This window comes from Coptis chinensis, chromosome 1 (assembly GCF_015680905.1).
Source record: "Coptis chinensis isolate HL-2020 chromosome 1, ASM1568090v1, whole genome shotgun sequence".
Taxonomy (NCBI): domain Eukaryota; kingdom Viridiplantae; phylum Streptophyta; class Magnoliopsida; order Ranunculales; family Ranunculaceae; genus Coptis; species Coptis chinensis.
In genome coordinates this window covers 48,273,432-48,291,119 of record NC_141456.1, presented here as the reverse complement: position 1 = coordinate 48,291,119, position 17,688 = coordinate 48,273,432, and the positions used below count along the sequence as shown (strand labels likewise).

The 17,688-nt window shown below is 45.2% G+C and overlaps 1 protein-coding gene across 1 annotated transcript; it reads right to left on the bottom strand.

The window, feature by feature from the left end:
- Positions 1 to 11,480: 11,480 nt before the first annotated feature.
- LOC147524348 (uncharacterized) lies at positions 11,481 to 12,242 on the bottom strand. The gene has a single exon (XM_086574390.1). It carries the CDS (start codon positions 12,240 to 12,242, stop codon positions 11,481 to 11,483), a length of 762 nt encoding a protein of 253 aa, XP_086430516.1.
- Between the last annotated feature and the right edge of the window lie 5,446 nt (positions 12,243 to 17,688).

The window sequence follows — 17,688 nt, the reverse complement described above, 5'->3', positions numbered from 1 at the left end:
TGTCTTTGTCTTTCTTCAGTTGTTCATTCTCATCCCTATATTGGCGAAAGTTAGCCATTTCACTGTCAAATTGCCCCACCGTAGCAATTTTAACCTGAGAAAGAGAAGATATGGTTTATGAATAAGGAATAAGTAAATACGGATAAGAGTAAAGGGAATGATAGATACTTACTTTTTCAATAGAAGAACATAGGAGTTAGAATCGTTCATCTATGCTGATTTCAGTCATTGCCCGCCTATCTCGAGGGAGTATAGTATTCAGCACAAAAGCTTCTCCGAGACTAGGTACCGCAGGTTCAGATAACAGAGAAGCAGTTTTTTGGACTTTGGTCTGATCTCACCTAACCAGTTTAACCTCAAAATCACCAGTGGACGAAGAAGAGTCAGAAGCAATAGGTTTTGTGGTGGCTGGAAGGGTTGAAGACTTGGAGGGTATAGTAGCAGGTGTAATGTCGGTAGTCTTTGCAGCTTTGCTTGATTCCGGGGCTGGTGGGGCTGAAGTTTGGCAAGGTTCTTTTCTTGTTTTTGAATGATGTCTAGGGTCGACATTTTTATCTCTGGAAGAAGTAGGAGCTTGAGAAGAACTGCCATCTGTTGGTTTTTTCTTGCTCATAAACTTGTCCAGCGATTTCGAGGACTTGACTGGAACTTGGGGAATACGAGATGCCATATCTGTGAACAATAAGCAGTGGTGATCAAATACATCGTTCAAAAGAGGATAATTATAGAAATCGGGAATCTCTTGTTTGATTTGAGGAAAAAGATCTTCAGTCATTTTAAAACCATTAAGCATATATTTAAAATAACATCGAGGAGTATTAGAAGGTAATTCAGTGGAATCAAAAGTTTTCCTAAGTACTTTGTCAGAGGAACAAGGCTGTAGGGGACATGGAGAAGTTTTACGTGGCATGATAGATTGGGGAGGTAAAGAATCTTGACCTCGAAGGACGGTACTTTTTAAAAAGTATAAAGGAGTGACATAATTATCGGTGTCCGAAAGATCGACGGTCAATTTGGGATTGCCGTATTTATCAACACCAGTTCGAGCGGTGACTTCTTTATCAATGCCTTTTAGAAGATCCGTTACTCTAGTGGATTCTCCAAGATTCTTCATCGAGGCGGGTTTAGGCACTGAAACAAAGTGGCAATGGTAGACTAGTCAGATAAAAGGTTCGAGATAGAGGAGGGATGGGGTGTCGAAAGATAATGTACCATTAATGTTAAAAACATGATGTACCAAGGATGGAACAGCTATCGAAGCAGATGACTCCCAATGCCCAGATACAATGATAGGGTATAATGGCCATCTGAAATCACTATCTCGGTTTATCCTTATAATACCAGCCCGGTTCATTCGTTTTTTGGGATAAAAATAGCCACTGGGCTCTTTTATACCATATTTGTTCTTTTCATTGCGTTCAAGAAAGGAATAGTCTTTTTGGATATCGATGAGATGAATTCTTTTGGAGGGAATTATAAAAATTACAAATATGTAGCAATCTCCAGAAATTGTCGGTGCCTTGACCAGGAGAAATGGCTAGATAATTCAATACTTCTCTATCGAGGTGAGATAAGGGAAGACGCAAACTGGCAGCCAGTTGCCCAACAATAATAATGGTGGTTTTGAGTTCGCCACTTTGGCATCGAGTTCCTTTAGTACTTCCAACATAATATCGAAGATGGATAGAATTGGGTATTTGGTAGGCATCTTTAACTAGGTATAAGTTGGGTCTTTTTGGAAAACAAGGGTTCAAGCCACCACTCCATATGCTATGATCGTCCATAACTTCGCAATCGGTATCTGAATCCGTAACCTTGAAAAGATGGCAGGAGAGACCATCAGCAATATATGAGGCATGCCATTCCGGTTCATCAGACTCAGTTCGTTGGGATGACAATGCTGAAGAGGAAGAGTTCACTTGAGTTGCAGATTCAATACTTTCGTTCGACATGTCGGTATCACTAGAAACAATAAATTTTTTATTAGAATTATATCCTTTATCTGAGCCACTGTCGCTATATCTAGTATAAGTATATAATATATTATTTACTAAGCACGTATCGATGTCACGAGATGGTAATGTCGGGGTTCGAGGTGAAGAACTGTGTCTCAAACGCATACGTTCTTGACATCGAAGTCAGGATTGTTTCAAGAGAGTGCGTATAAAGTTAACACAAGTTTTTCTCCTAGCCATACTATCAAAGATTATAATTCAAAATCTAATTAGTATAAGGGTATACAAGTAATATTGAAACACTCAAAGCCTAAACCCTAAGTAGAATAATCTGGAAAAAGAAGATAGTGAGATCAGTTAAAATATTATCGCCAAACGTTAAAATGGGAATAAGAAATAGCATGATTAAGTTATTTTTTAGTACTAACCTGATATTATGCAGAGAGATTTGTTGAAAGCAACAACAAGTACAACCAAAATGGAGCTTTTCTGAAGACGTTAATGGTGGTGGGGTTTAGATGGGTTTTTATCAAGATTGTTTGTAAAAGTGAAGAGAGAGAAAGTAAAACAAGGTTTTTATATTTTCAAAAGTGAGGAGAGAGAAAGTGAATACGGCGTTTGTAATTTCGAGTCAATTGGGTGGTACACAATTGTAACCGATTGATTTTTTGAATGTGGGTGAAATTTGATTTTGTTCTTGAAACATTCAAATTTTTCGGGGTTAAAATTTGAAAGTTTCAAGAGGGGGCGATGTTGTGGGCAAATATCATCACTCCAATATTCCAGCCCGAGTATGGCGATATATCGATAATTGGTAAGTAAGTTTGTACATTGCAGGTTTAAAGCGGGAAAAGGAAGGAAGAAGAAGAGGAGAGACACGCGGCAAGTATTGATTGGTCAAAGCTATTCTCAAAGTACTATAAAAAGACTGGAAAAGAAGAGATTGATTCATTCCGAAATCATTATAGAAAATCTGTAAACTTAGAACAAGAGAGAGAGAGAGAATATTGTAACCGATACTGGTATTCTATAACAAACTTTATTTTTCAATTCGATTCGATTCAATCCTTAACCTTTACTTTTAGTAACTCTTTCTTATCAATCCTAGTTAGTCTCTTTTGATCACTACAGTACCATTCCAAAGATTTGTTTATTCCAGACCCTGAGATCTGCTTTGAGTCTTCTGAGCTTCTGTACCGATCTCAAGATGGGAGTCCCACTAATTTCTTGGTGCCAGTTATCCCTAACTTTGGAAAAAGAAAGGGAGGAGGCTGATCTCCAATCTATAAGGGATTTTACACTTCCAACCTGCATAAGCATCATACCAAGCTTCATTCATAAATACTCTCTTTAACTTATACAACACTCTTCTGCTTCCTTGTTGTTTGTTACACCAAGTGTACTTCAGTTCAAAGCCTTGGCATTCCATCAAGTGAAAAGAATTGACCGCTGAGTAAAATTCTTCCATAGCAGCTCTGTTTGGTGCATGGTTTTCTCCAATTCCTATTTTTTTCTTTAGTTCTGAGAATGACATTAAAGTCTCCCAATACTAGCCAAAGTTTGTCAGTATACAAATCAATCATTTCTGCTAAGAGTTCGTTCTTTCTTGTGTCTGGCATGACATCTATTGTGCACAAAAGCAGTCAGGAAATCACTTATCCACATAGAAATTTTCTGCTTAGACACTTTGTAGGGGCTTAAGAAGAGTAAGGAGACTTGGTCATCAGTGAGCTATTTAGGAAGCAACATAACAAGGGAAGTCAAGGAGTAGGAGAATAGTGCCGCGGATACCTAAACTGCAGACGTGGCATATGTATAGAGGAAGGGAGACCGAGTGATGAGAAGACAGGTGGACGACTGGGACAAAAGGTGGAAGGGGTATAAAGAGAAAGAGATGGGAAGGAAAAGGGGGCGGAAATTCCATTAGAGAGAGGAGGAGCAAACTGAGGAGAGTGTAGAGAGAAGAGTAAGGAAAGAGTGATACTACTTTTGGCGCCGTCTGTGGGGAACAGATCAAAGCAACTCAAAGATGGCAACAGGAGGGAAGAGAGGGGTGGGTAGAGCAAAAAGGGCAGTGGTGCAGGAGTCGGTGGCGGAAGTGGTGAGTGATGAAGAGGGAGATCAAGCAGAGGAGACAACAGAGGGGGTAGTAGCAGAAGAGACACGACTTATGCAAGAAGAGATCATGAGGTTGAGAGAAGAGAACGACGCATCTAGAAGAGAAAAAGAAATGGCGGAGGAAGAAGTAGGAGAGGAAGTAAGTGAGGAGTCTGACAATGAAGAAGGTGGACCGGATCTCGTTGAAACTCTGATGACTGGCTTGATGATGAAGCAAGTTCAAGAGATGATAAACAATGACCGGGAGGTGAATCTTCAATAGACAAAAGGTCAAGGAGGAGCGGCTAGCCAGGTGGTGGCTAGTCTGAACCGTAATCCGTTAGCGGACGCCATATAGGATTCAGAGGTTCCGAAGCATTTCAATTTGCCCCGGTTCGAAAGGTATGATGGTAAAGGAGACCCTGCAGATCACATTCACCATTTCTGACAGCAGATGCCGCTTTGGCAAGAGGCTCGGTACGTTGGGCTTCGGTGTATGATGTTCTCAGCTAGTCTTAAAGGAGGGGCATCGGACTAGTACTACCAATTGCCGTCAAGGAGCATAAATAATATTCAGGAGTTGGAACAGGCATTCATAGACCATTTCATACATCAGAAAATGCGAGTGGTGGACATCACAGCTTTATTCAATGTCAGGCAAAGATTTGCAGAGTCAGTTAGGGACTATCTGTGCAGGTTCAAAGCTGAGACGTTGAAGGTGGAGAACATGGATGAGAGAACCGCGGTAATAGCATTTGAAAGAGGTTTGCGACCAGGAACAAGAGTGCAATAGTTCGTAGCTAAGAATGGGATCGTGATCTTGCACGAGCTGTATCCTCGGGTGGAAAAGTACATAAGGTATGAGGACACCATACAGAAAGATTCCAGAAGGTCACGGAAGGCAGTGTTCTTGCTAGAAAATGGCGGGGAACGCCGGAGAACGGAGATGTCCAAGAAAGGGAGTGGTGGGTATCGCGGATACTCCTCACGGCTTGAGAGAAGCCGAGAGGGGATCAGGAGCGAGAATAAAGAGAGAAAGCCATACTGCGAGATGGAGCAAACACTATTGAATTGGCCACTGAGTGAAATCTTGCCTTTGATTAAGAACCTTTAGGGATATGAAGGACCGCGGAGCACCCCGACAGAGATGCCAAACAAGCCATATTGTGCATATCACCAGGTATGAAATCATGAGACTACTGAATGTTATGTATTAAAATGGTTGATTCAGAGATTGGTAAAGAAGGGAATGATGAGAGAGTTTGTAAAGGGCGCCCAGAACGAGGAGCAAGGGCCTACTCAAGACAGGATATTGGGAACCATTAATGTGATTTTCAGTGGGGAGGTTCTGAGTCACAATGCCCACAAATAAAAGATAAGGAGAACCATGAGTATCCAGCAGGTTAATGAGGTAATAGGAAATCCACGACCAAAGTCATGGTCGACGAAGGGAGGGGATATGATCGTATTCAGCAGCGCGGATCTCAGAGTTGTCAATTCCCTCCAAGAAGATGCATTGGTCATTACAGTAGCGATAGGCAATTACATTATTAAGAGGGTGATAATTGATTGTGGGAGTGCCGTGGACTTATTGTTCAGAGGGGCTTTGGAGGAAATCAGAATTGATCTGAGATAGCTAAGACCTCTGCGAACTAACTTGTATGGATTCTGTTTGGGTAATAACTCACCTGAACACACTAACGATCTTGTTATTGAGATTGTTGTAGAATTGTTGAGACTGTACCTCCAATGGTTGCCTACGTATCCAAATCATTCCCTAGAATCAAGTCTCTCAAATGAACGTAGTTCTTTGTTTCAAAGGAAAAGTGTATTTATAGGATAATAATGAGAAATATCCTTTCCTTAATTGCTAGAAAATCTTTTGTAATTATGTAAAGTCTTAATCTAGAAGCATATCTTAACTAATATGTTTTCTAAATCTGAACCTGATATATCTAGCTTGTGGTGCCATAATTTTGGGCAGGGCAGGCATGCCATAATTTTGGGCAATGTAGGCACGCTATAATTTTTGGCGGCGCTGTCATGCCATAATTTTGGGGCATCGTGCTTAGTAGTGAGTGGCACTATAATGGTACCCAATGATGATTGTTTATAGGGGTGCAAATATGGTGGCACATACACCGCCCCCTCTTTGCCGGATGGAACTAGTTCTTTGTGGTGAAGAATAATAAAAAAACTGGTTCAAAGAGGATGTGACAGTAGAAGTTATAGACGGAGGTGAAGATTGTGAAAAGAAAGCAACCAAAGGTTGTTTGTTTGACACGAATGCCTAAGGTTGTTTGTACAGCCATGAAATATTGATCGTTGTTTTTGTTCGCTGCTTAGTTCAGGCAACACCAGTGGTATGGAAACACTCAATACTAATGAAATGGAGAAACTTTTAGGCGTTAAACATATTGCAGTCGCCCCTAATTGTTGCCATTTCACTAGAGAAACAACCATGTTCTATGGCAGTTGGATAGGTACTCCAACTATTCAATGTCGACCAATGCTCGCCCCCAGTTTTAAGCTGTGTATAAAATATTGGTGAAACTTGAGCTTTGTTGTAATATCAACATTTCAATATTTCTTCAATTTTCTTCAAGGACAACTGTATGAACACGATGCAACTACCTCTTTTTTTTCTTTCTCTCTGCCTCCTCTTTTTCTTTTCTTTCTCCCCCTTTTCTTTCTTCCCACAATGTTCCTTTTATATCGCTCCCTTTCTTCTTGGGTCGTCCATCTGTCTTTACATCTTACGGTCCGCCTCCCATCCGTACTAATGACACGTCTGCGGTCTAGGGTTCCGCAGTTATGATCCCTTACTCACCCCTTTTTTCTTCAGTATTCTGCATCCTATCCCCTGCACCGCTGACCCAGTCATCTTTCCTACATTATGCTACTACAAATGCCCCTTCTCGACTCCGCGGTCCTATTAAAGGATCCGGGGTCGAGAACCTTCATAGCTTGTCCTTTCTATTCTTTGCCCTTACCTCTTTTTCCTCGATTTGTGTGTGAGGTGAACTATCATCATCACGCATGTTCTAGCCGCCCTCGTGTCTCGCACCCCCATGTGTCTTGTCCCGACTGGACTGTCAACCCGACTCCTCGAATTCACCAACTCTCCAAATTTACCCCTTTACCCCTCCCCCCTTTTAAACTCTTTCCTTCTCCCTTTTTCTCATTTCTTTCTTCTACTTCTCTTGCAATACCATTATTCCATCTTTTTTTATCAGCCTCTCTCAACGCGAGTTCCACTATTCTTCCGGCGATTCCACTCCACTTTCGGCACCCTTTTCCGGGCCAAACACCCCTGTCTTTGTTTCCACCGGTACGTTCTCTGGACTCCTTCTCTTTTTGTTTGAACTGGTTGTTTAGGTTGGTTCATATCTCGCGTCTGTTCCCCTATATTTCCGATGTCGTCCAGTGAATCCAACGGATCGGGCTCATCTCCGTCCCTTGGAACAGCGTCTCCACCCCCTACATCGTTGTGGCGGTCCCATCTATATTGGGACGTCAAGGTCCCCCATTACCTCCACCGTCTTGATGCCGCCGCCCTGATCTAGACTCAATTAGGGTTGCTTATGGCATTCCTGCTAGTATAAGTCTAGAGCATGTGCCATCCACCACCCATTACCCCCAGCTGGTTCCCCGTAGGCCGGGGTGCCTCGTGATCACTGTGGGTCAAATAGTTGCCGGTCTACGGCTTCCTCTCACCCGCCTGGACGTTGAAGTATGTAATCACTTTAATATCCCCCTATGCTAAGGCATTGGGAACTTCTGGCGGACACTGTTTGCCGCGAACTCATACAACAAAGCTGGTGAACCTAAGATCACCAGCCGCGATATCATTTCTCATTATTTCCTCAAGAAGAGCACTAAGGACGTCGGTGTGAGGTACCAGTCTTTCTGTGTGTGCCCTCAGAAGTGCCCCCTCTTGCTCTGCGTCACTACCTCCAATAAGGTGTGGCATCACTACCCTTTATACGTGTTGGGGTAGTTTCTATCCGCGGACCTGCCTCCAGAACTGACACTTAACCACCTCGCCTTCATAGCCCGTGGTGAGTATCTTTACTATTCTTATCTCTTCGTCCATTTGTATTGTTGCACACTAACTGCAACCTTTTCCCCTCTTTCAGGTTGGCGACAGGATTCCAAATCTCGAATCTACTCCGGCATCTCCTGTCCCGTCTTCCAGCATCTTCGCGATCTTGGTGCGGGTCAAGCGGAACTCCTAGGTATCAATCCTACCACCGCTACTCCTCTATTGCAAGTCCCTACTTTACAAACTTTCCGCTTCTCTACTCCATTTTATCATCCCCCTCCTCCTAAGGAAAGGAAACCGTGAGCCTCACCCCCACCCAGAAAAAGAACTCAAAACCCAGGCTCCCGCCGCCGTCATTCCCCCCACTCCTCTTGGTCGCGCAAATCTCGTGAACCCCGCCCTTGCACTGCTCCCGAAGATATTCCCTCTTTCCGCTCCATATCCACTTGGGACGATCAGTACACTTATCCCCTTTCCCCCTCTGAAGGTATAGATATTTGCAAACAGAAGTTGTTTAACAGTGACTCCGATGGAGATGATGATGTCGTGGAGATTTCTATCCCTGAAACCGATGTACCAGCCAACGCTCCACCCGCCAAGAGGCCGCGGACTTCTACCTCTGCAAAGAACGACCAAGTCACCGAGCAGAATTCTGTCTCAGAAGATCCTGAGCCCGTCACTTCCCAACCCCTTCAATCCGCAGTCCCTCCCTTGCACACTTACCGCCCTGGCAAAGAACCTTGTCCATCCATGACTCCCGCTTCCGATGTGTCCCCTGTGGAAGAATTCCGTCCCGTGTTCAAGGTACGCGATCGCAGGATGACCACCGCCGACTCTGCCCTACACAATGCGGCCGTTGCCTCATCTCTTTTTTACAATGCTTACCTTCCGAAAGATATAATGTACTCTGATAGGGGTTCCTTCGATCAACATCGTTCTTCCCTGTACACCAATTGGGAAAGGGTACATTTTTTTTTTACCTCTCGACTCTTGATTCTAGGTAAGCTTGGACATCTCTTATATGATTCGCGGACTCTTAAATGCCAAGAACAAAGTAGTATCCCTCGAAAAGGAACTTTGCGGGCCTAAAGGCTTAAGAAGCGCCTGTGCCGGGCTTCAATCCGATCTGGAAGCCGCCAACCTTGCGAAGATTCGGGCCCAAGATGAGTTGAGGTTCGCGGAGTCAACTCACTAGCGTGACATGGACAAAGCCATTGAGCACCTCGAACGACAAAGGGAAGAACTTCTTCGGCAACACCAGTGTGACTTGGACGCTCTTACTCGCCAACAACAAGAATCCGTGGATACCCTTAATCAAACATACCAGGCTGACTCCACGGCCATGCAGCAATAGCACCAAGCTGACATGGTAGCCTTGCGCGAACACTTTAAACAGTTGGCCGACAAGCGAGTAGCATGAAAAATTCAAGAAGAGCACGCGCGACTCACTCGGGAAGGGAGGCTCCTCCCTGAAAGGTCCAACACCCTTGAGCTTGATAGAACTGATGCCGCACAGGAAAGCGGACGACCCACCGATGTCATCCCTGCTCCCCCCAGTCAAAAGGACCCGTCCACTCTAGTAGCAGCTACCAATGACTCCGCAACTACGGCCATGGATGGAGACTCTGACATCCAGACTCATAACGACCCCACAACCGAGCAACTTTAGCTCTTCTTTTATGCATCATGCCGCATCTGAACTACTGAACTCTTACCAAGTTTATCCTTTTTTTTGTTTTGTAAACACTTGGTGTTTGTTTTGCTTCAAAGCACGCTTGTTCTCCTTTCATATGTGTTGTCTTTTTAGCTATGAATTCCAATGTTTGCTTTATTTGTACTGTACATACATACCCCATCTCCCCATGTCTATATATCTCTCCTGCGATCTTGCTGCATTGACTTAGATAGTTTGTATTCTTTCTCGGCCGTCCCCCTTCCGCTCGGACACTTAACAGGTAGTGGTTTGTTTCCATGCTCTACGTGTACCTATAACCCTAGTCCATGCCCACCTAATCCATTTAGGATGTCTCCCCTCAACACCGGCCCCGCTCTGGCCTTGCATCGGCGAAGGGCTCATCCCCTCCGTTGACTTTTGTTACTACTGGGTTCAATGCCCCACGTGTAGTTCAATGCTCTCGTCCGCGAAGGGCTCATCCCACTCCGTAGATAAAGACAACTCCTCTTATCCTCTGCTCAACAATGTGAGTAGGTCAGCGAAAGGCTCGTCCCCCACGCTGTCACTCCCTATTTTGGGGCTCAATGCCCCATGTGTGACTGGTACCGTTCCATGGTGTTATAGACACGGGAAGCCACTTGGGGCCCTTTGCTTTGCACCCTTTATAATTCTGAACTCGTCTCAGTGAAGGGCTCAACCCCTCCACTCTCTTTCTCACACAGTTTCCACGTCTTATCCCTTATTCATTCTAGAAGTCTTCTACTGTTACCGCTAACAATTTCATCTCAAAAGTGCCGTTGTATTATATATTTACACACAGCTACATATCTTTGCTCTGGTTTTTCGTTACATTCAAGTGTGAAATTTTTTGAGCATTCTAACATTCCATGGTTTCTCTACCAACTTGCCCTCCTTGGTCCGCAATTTGTAGGTTCCCGCTCCTCCTACATCCACCACGGTATATGGCCCTTCCCAGTTCGGCCCTAGTTTCCCCTCATTCTCTCTCTTTGTGCTAGGAGTCACTTGGCAGAGGACCTACTCGCCTATCAGAAAATGTCGTGGCTTGACCCTCTTGTTATACTGTCTCTGTAACCTTGTGGTATTCTTCCAACTTGATGCGGGTCGTATCCCTTTTTTCTTCCGCCAGATTCATATCCGCTGCTAATATCCTCCAATTTGAACCATCCTCCACTGCCTTTGTCCGCGTTGTTGCTGCAACCATCTCTGAAGGTATCACGGCCTCCACGCCGTAAGCCATGGAGTACGGAGTTTCCTGAGTGGAGGATCGAGGTGTAGTCCGGTAGGCCCATAGTACATGATTCAACTCATCTGCCCAAGCCCCCTTTTTATCTTCTAACTTCTTCTTCAAATTGTTCATAAGAGTCTTATTGGATGACTCCGCCTGTCCGTTACCCTCTGGGTTGTAAGGTGCCGAGAAACTCTATTTCACCCTGTACGCTTGCAAGAAGCCAACCACTTTTGCTCCGGTGAACTGAGTCTCGTTGTCCGCTATGATGGCATATGGTAATCCAAACCGGCAGATGGCGTTCTCCCACAAGAACTTGATCACTTATGTCTCCTTCACCTGTTGCAAGGGTACAGCCTCAATCCATTTCATGAAATAATCGGTGGCTGCAAGCATGAATCTTCGCTTCCCGCTTGCCATGGGCAGTGGTCCCACTATATCCATTTCCCACATAGCAAAAGGCTAAGGAGTGAAGACGTTGTGTAAAGGTTCCGCCGGGGCAAATATTAATTGAGCGAATCTCTGACATTTGTCGCATCTTTTAGCAAATTCCACTGCATCCCTCTTCATGTGAGGCCAGAAATACCCTTGTGTCAGCAACCGATGAGCTATAGTTCTTCCTGCAGAATGGCTCCCGCAATCTCCTTCGTGTAATTCGGCCAACACCTCTGTTGCTAGCCGTGGATTCAAACATTTCAACAACGACCCATTGAAGTTTTTCCGATACAATTCCCCCTCGAGTAAAACATATCTCTGGGACGTCTGCTGCCACCTTCTCTTATCCTTTTTGTCGGCCAACTCTTTTCCTGCCAAAAAGTGGGTGATTGGATCCATCCAACTTCCTTCTTCCTCAGTGACCTGACATGTTTTTATCGTGCCCTCCGTGCTTGGTCTTTCCAACCTTCTCACCTGAATCGTCTTTTCTTCTGACCCTGGAATTGCGGCGGCAACATAAGCCAAGGCGTCGGCATGCCTATTCTCACCTCGGCCCAAATGAATGAACCTTAGGTTCGTGAAATAGGCAGACCGTTTATGCAACACCTCCAAATATCTGGCCATCCGGGGACATCGTGCGGCGAACCCTCCGTTCGCCTGGCACACGACTAAATTTGAATCAGAGTACACCGTTAGCTCTCTCACACCCAAGTCCTCAGCCATTCTCAATCCTGCTATTACTGCCTCATACTCCGCTTCGTTACTGGATGCCACGAACCCCAACTTCATAGTTTGCTCTATTCTGTCATTATCGGGTGTAACTAGCACAACCCCTATGCCGCTGCATCCGTTCGTAGCTGACCCATTAGTGAACACTCTCTATCCGTTCCTCTTATCCCAGGGGTCTAACAGGTCTGGTTCTGCCTCCCTCTCTGGTTCCATGACCATCTCCTCTCCCCAATTGGGATCCTCCGCAGGAAACTCTGCCAGAAATTTCGCTACCGCCTGCGCCTTTTCCGCGGTCCTTACCTGATACTGTATTTCATATGAACTCAACATCACCGCCCATTTCAACATTCGGCTGGATTTTTCTATCCTCAAAGCCTGTTTTAGGGGCAGATTCGTCACCACCGTCACTACATGTGCCTCAAAGTAGGGTCTCAGCTTCAAGGTTGAGAAAATTAATGCCAAGGCATACCTCTCGATCCTACTGTATCGGGTTTCTGCATCTAACAAAGTCTTACTCTGAAAATATACTGGCTTCTCCACCTTGTCCGCCAGGCAGACTAGTACCGAACTAACTGCATACTCCGTGGCCCTCAGATACAGATACAACTTCTCCCCTTGCTCTGGCCGCGACAACAGAGGCGCCTTGCCCAGATATAATTTCAACTCCTGGAATGCCTCCTCGCACTCTGTGGTCTATACAAAGTCAAGTGTATTTCTTAGCAATCTATACAACGGACGACACTTATCGGATGACTTGGAGATGAATCTATTCAAAGCTGTGACCCTTCCGCTAGCCGCTGTACTTCCTTGACGTTCCGTGGTGACGTCATCTCTAACAAAGATCTTATATGCTTGGGATTAGCTTCGATTCCCCGCTGGGTGACGATATACCCCAGGAATTTTCCTGTTGTCACCCTAAATGTGCACTTCTCCGGGTTCAGCTTTAAGTTGTATCTTCTAAATATTCCAAACGTCTCTCTCAAACCTTCTATATGTTCCTCCTCTGACATACTCTTCTCTACCATGTCATCTTTGTAAATCTCCATTCCCTTTCGGATCTTGCTTTCGAACATTTTCTCCCCTAACCGCTGGAAGGTAGCTCCCGCATTCTTCAACCCAAACGACATCCTCGTATAGCAATATGTACCCCCTTCCACCACAAAAGCCGTCTTCTCCTGATCCTGCCTATACATTGCTACCTGGTTGTATCTCATTGATGCATCCATAAAGGAAAATACTTTGAATCCTGCCGTCCTATCCACCAGCTCGTCTACTCGCAGCATCGGGTAACTATCTTTCGGACATTCCAGATTCACATCCGTGAAATCGACACACATGCGGACCTTGCCATTCTTTTTTGGTACCGCGACTATGTTAGACAATCAGTCTGTGAACTCCACTTCTCGGATTATCCCAGCTCTTTTCAGCCTCGCCACTTCCTTGCGAATTCCCTCCGCATATTTAGGCCTGATGCCGCACAACTACTGCCTCACGGGTTTGGCATTTTCCTTCATGTGTAACCGATGACACGCAAACTCCGGATCTAACCCGGTGACATCCTCTATTGTCCAAGCGAAAACATCTTTATTCTCGAATAAGAATTGTATCAACTTATCTTTCCATTCTTCTGGCAAATTGGACCCTATCGCCGTGAACTTCTCCTCTTCTCCTTGTCCAATATTTACCATTTTGATTTCGTCAATCGTCTTCGGTCCCTCTGATGGCTCTGACTTCCCCTCCACCGAGGTGCACTGTAATTGCTATGCTCGCCTTTTTCTGGGATCTGAAGCTTCTCCCTCCGATCCTCGGATCAATCTCTTCACGGTGCCCCAGTGACTATTCTTGGTTGTCACTTGGTCACCGTAGACCTCATACACGCCGGTAGGTGTTAGAAATCGTATCACTTGATAGTAAGTAGAGGGTACCGCCTTCATCTCATGGATCCATCATCTCCCTAAAATCGCATTGTACTGCGAAACCGAATCTATCACCATGAATCATGTGAAGACGGTCACCGGACCCATGGTCACTGGCAACAAAAGTTCTCCCATGGGTTCAATCATGCTTCCATTGAATCCTTATAGATTGGTCCGTGAGGGCCGTAGTTGCTTAGGATCTACTCCCATTTCTTCCAACGCCCCTCTGAATAGAAGATCCATTGCACTTTCACAATCAATCAGCACCCTCTTTACCATGTAGTTCCCCATAGCTACTGTAATTACCAGGGCATCTTCATGCGGTGAGTCCACTGCCCGGAGATCTGCGCTGCTGAACACTATCCAGTCCTTCTCGGATGTCGCTCCCAAAATCTGCCGTGACCTATCCACCCTCTCACTGATTTGTTGGATGCTCGCCGTCTGTCTTACCTTGTCTCTATGAGCATTGTGACTCAGGACTTCACTGCTGTAAATCATATTGATAGTTCCCAATATTCTTCCCGGCAGCGGCATATGTCCCTCTTTCTGCTCTCCTCTCACAAACTCTCTCATCACTCCTCTCTCCACCATCCTCAGAACCAACCATTTCAAGGCATAGCAGTCATTAGTCTCGTGATTCCGCATCTGATGATAATCGCAAAATGGTTTATCCGGTATCTCTATTGGTGTACTCCGCGGTCCCTCGTACCCCGGTAGATTCTTGATTAAGGGTAAGATCTCGCTCAGCGGTGTCTGCTCCGTCTCTCTGTATGGTTTTCTCTCCCGATACTCTCTTTGGGCACCCTCCCGTGTCCCTGCTACCCGTGTGCGGTCTCCACGGTATCCACCGCCTTCCTTCCCGGCAGTCTCCGTCCTCCTAGGCTCTCTTCCCTTCTCCAATGACAACACTGCTTTTCCTGACTTTTTAGAATCTTTCTGCATAGTATCTTCATACCTTATGTATTTCTCCACCCTCGGATAAAGTTCATGTAAGGTCGCGATCTTATTCTTCGCCATCGATTGATGTACCCCCGTTCCCGGTCGCAACCCTCTCTCAAATGCTATCACCGCAGTACGTTCATCTAGATTTTCAACTTTCAATGTCTCCGCCTTGAATCGACATAAAAACTCTCTAACTGACTCCGAGGACCGTTGTCTCACATTGAATAACGCCGCTATATCTACCACTCGTCTCTTCTGGTGTATGAAGTGATCTATGAATGCTTGCTCCAACTCCTGGAAATTGGTTATGCTCCCCACGGGTAACCTGTAATACCAATCTGAAGCCCCTCCCTTCAAACTTGCCGGGAACATCATGCACCGCAGGCCATCATACCGCGCCTCCTGCCATAAAGGGATCTGCTGCCGAAAATGATGGGTGTGATCCGCCAGATCTCCCTTGCCCTCATACCTTTCGAATCTAGGTTGAACGAACTGCTTTGGAACCTTCGATGCCCATATTTTATCTGCCAACGGGTTACGGTTCAACCCCGCCACCACCTGACTAGCCGCTCCTCCTTGATTCTTCTCTTGTTGTCGATTCGCTTCCCTATTGTTGTCTATCATCTCCTGGACTTGCTCCATAGTCAACATTGCTACCAGATTCTCCACCAGATCTGGTCCCACCATCTCTTCCTCAGCTCTCTCCCCTTCAGATCTCTCATTCCCTTCTTCCTCGGTCTCACCCTCCGTCTTGTCTCTCTCCCTTCTCAATTCTTTATTCTCTTCCCTCAGCTTCGTGATCTCCTCTCTCATCTGCCTCGTCTCTTCTATTTCCCATTCCTCTCTTCGGTCTCCTTCTCGGTCGATCACACCATCCAGTGCTAGATCCGGTGTTGCATTCTCCACTGCCACCTTTTTAGGTTTACCTCCTCTCTTATTCGGTGCCATTTCTCTCTTGTTTTTGTCTTCCCCACAGACGGCGCCAAATGTATGAACACGATGCAACTACCTCTTTTTTTTTCTCTTTCTCTCTGCCTCCTCTTTTTATTTTCTTTCTCCCCCTTTTCTTTCTTCCCACACTGTTCCTTTTATATCGCTCCCTTTCTTCTTGGGTCGTCCATCTATCTTTACATCTTACGGTCCGCCACCCATCCGTACCAATGACACGTCTGCGGTCTAGGGTTCCACGGTTATGATCCCGTACTCACCCCTTTTTTCTTTAGTATTCTGCATCCTATCCCCTGCACCGCTGACCCAGTCATCTTTCCTACATTATACTACTACAAAAACTTCTTGACTTTTGATGCATAGGGTAAGGGGTTGCAAATGTTCACCAATGATTTTTGATGAGTAGAGTAAGGTGTTGTGAACGCAAAGAGATTCTTGATGTTCACGACATTATACTTCGTTGTACAACTTCTGCCCGAAGAAAGAGATTTGCGGGATATTGCTTCCAAGTGCCTTGGAAGACACAATAGAAGACCTTGGACTTGAAGATGGAGTAGGCGAGGACCTTATGCCTTGGTGGTGAATGAAGAGGTGTTACAAACTCAAACTCCATGAATTTTTTTGTGCATGGAGAGAGGTGTTGTAAACGCAAACTCCATGACTTAGTGATGCACGGAGTAAGGTGTTGCAAACGCAAACTCCGTGACTTTTTGATGCATGGAGAGAGGTGTTGAAAACACAAACTCCATGACTTTTTAATGCATGGAGGGAGGTGTTGAAAATGCAAACTCCATGACTTTTTGGTACATGGAGAGAGGTGTTGAAAACGCAAACTCCACGACTTTTTGGTGCATGGAGGGAAGTGTTGCAAACGCAAACTCCATGACTTGGTAATGAGCGGAGTAAGGTATTGCAAACGCAAACTCCGTGACTTTGTGGTGCATGGAGAGAGGTGTTGAAAATGCAAACTCCACGACTTTTTGCTACATGGAGAGAGGTGTTGAAAACGCAAACTCCATGACTTTTTGGTACATGGAGAGAGGTGTTGAAAACGCATATTCCATGACTCGGTGATGCGCGGAGTAAGGTATTACGAACGCAAACTCAGTGACTTTTTGGTGCATGGAGAGAGGTGTTGAAAACGCAAACTCCACGACTTTTTTGCCTATGCTGAGGTCCTTCCCAATATTTGCCTAGTTAGTTTCCCTACATCAATGATCTTGGATTTTCTATATAAGATCCAGTCGCCCGGATGAAAAGCTTTCAAGCGAAGCTTTTTGTCATATTGCTTCTTCATTGTTGCCTGGTAATAGAGTAGATGAGCAATACTTTCTTAACGTATTTCATCTACATTGGCTTACGAATGAGCTAGTAATTCGCCATTAAGACTATCATCTAAGGCAGCAGTGCGGGTTGTCCCAGCAAAAACTTCGGTAGGTAATACGGCTTCTGCTCCAAAAGTCAGGTTAAATGGTGACAATCTTATTTAGCACTTTGGAGTGGTTCTATATGCCCATAGAATGGCTGGTAGCTCTCTTGTTTACTTTCCTTTAGCTTGCTCGAGTCGATGTTTGAGGATTGCTAAGATTGACTTGTTTGTCGCTTCGGCTTCCCCGTTCGCTTGAGGGTGATAGGGTGTTGAAAAATTGTGTTGAATATGGAGACTAGCACAGAACTTGTGTATTTCTTCTGCATCAAAC

Coding starts and splice junctions, on each gene's coding strand:
- LOC147524348 (XM_086574390.1), bottom strand. CDS start 12,242: ATGAAGTTGGGGTTCGTGGCATCCAGTAACGAAGCGGAGTATGAGGCA.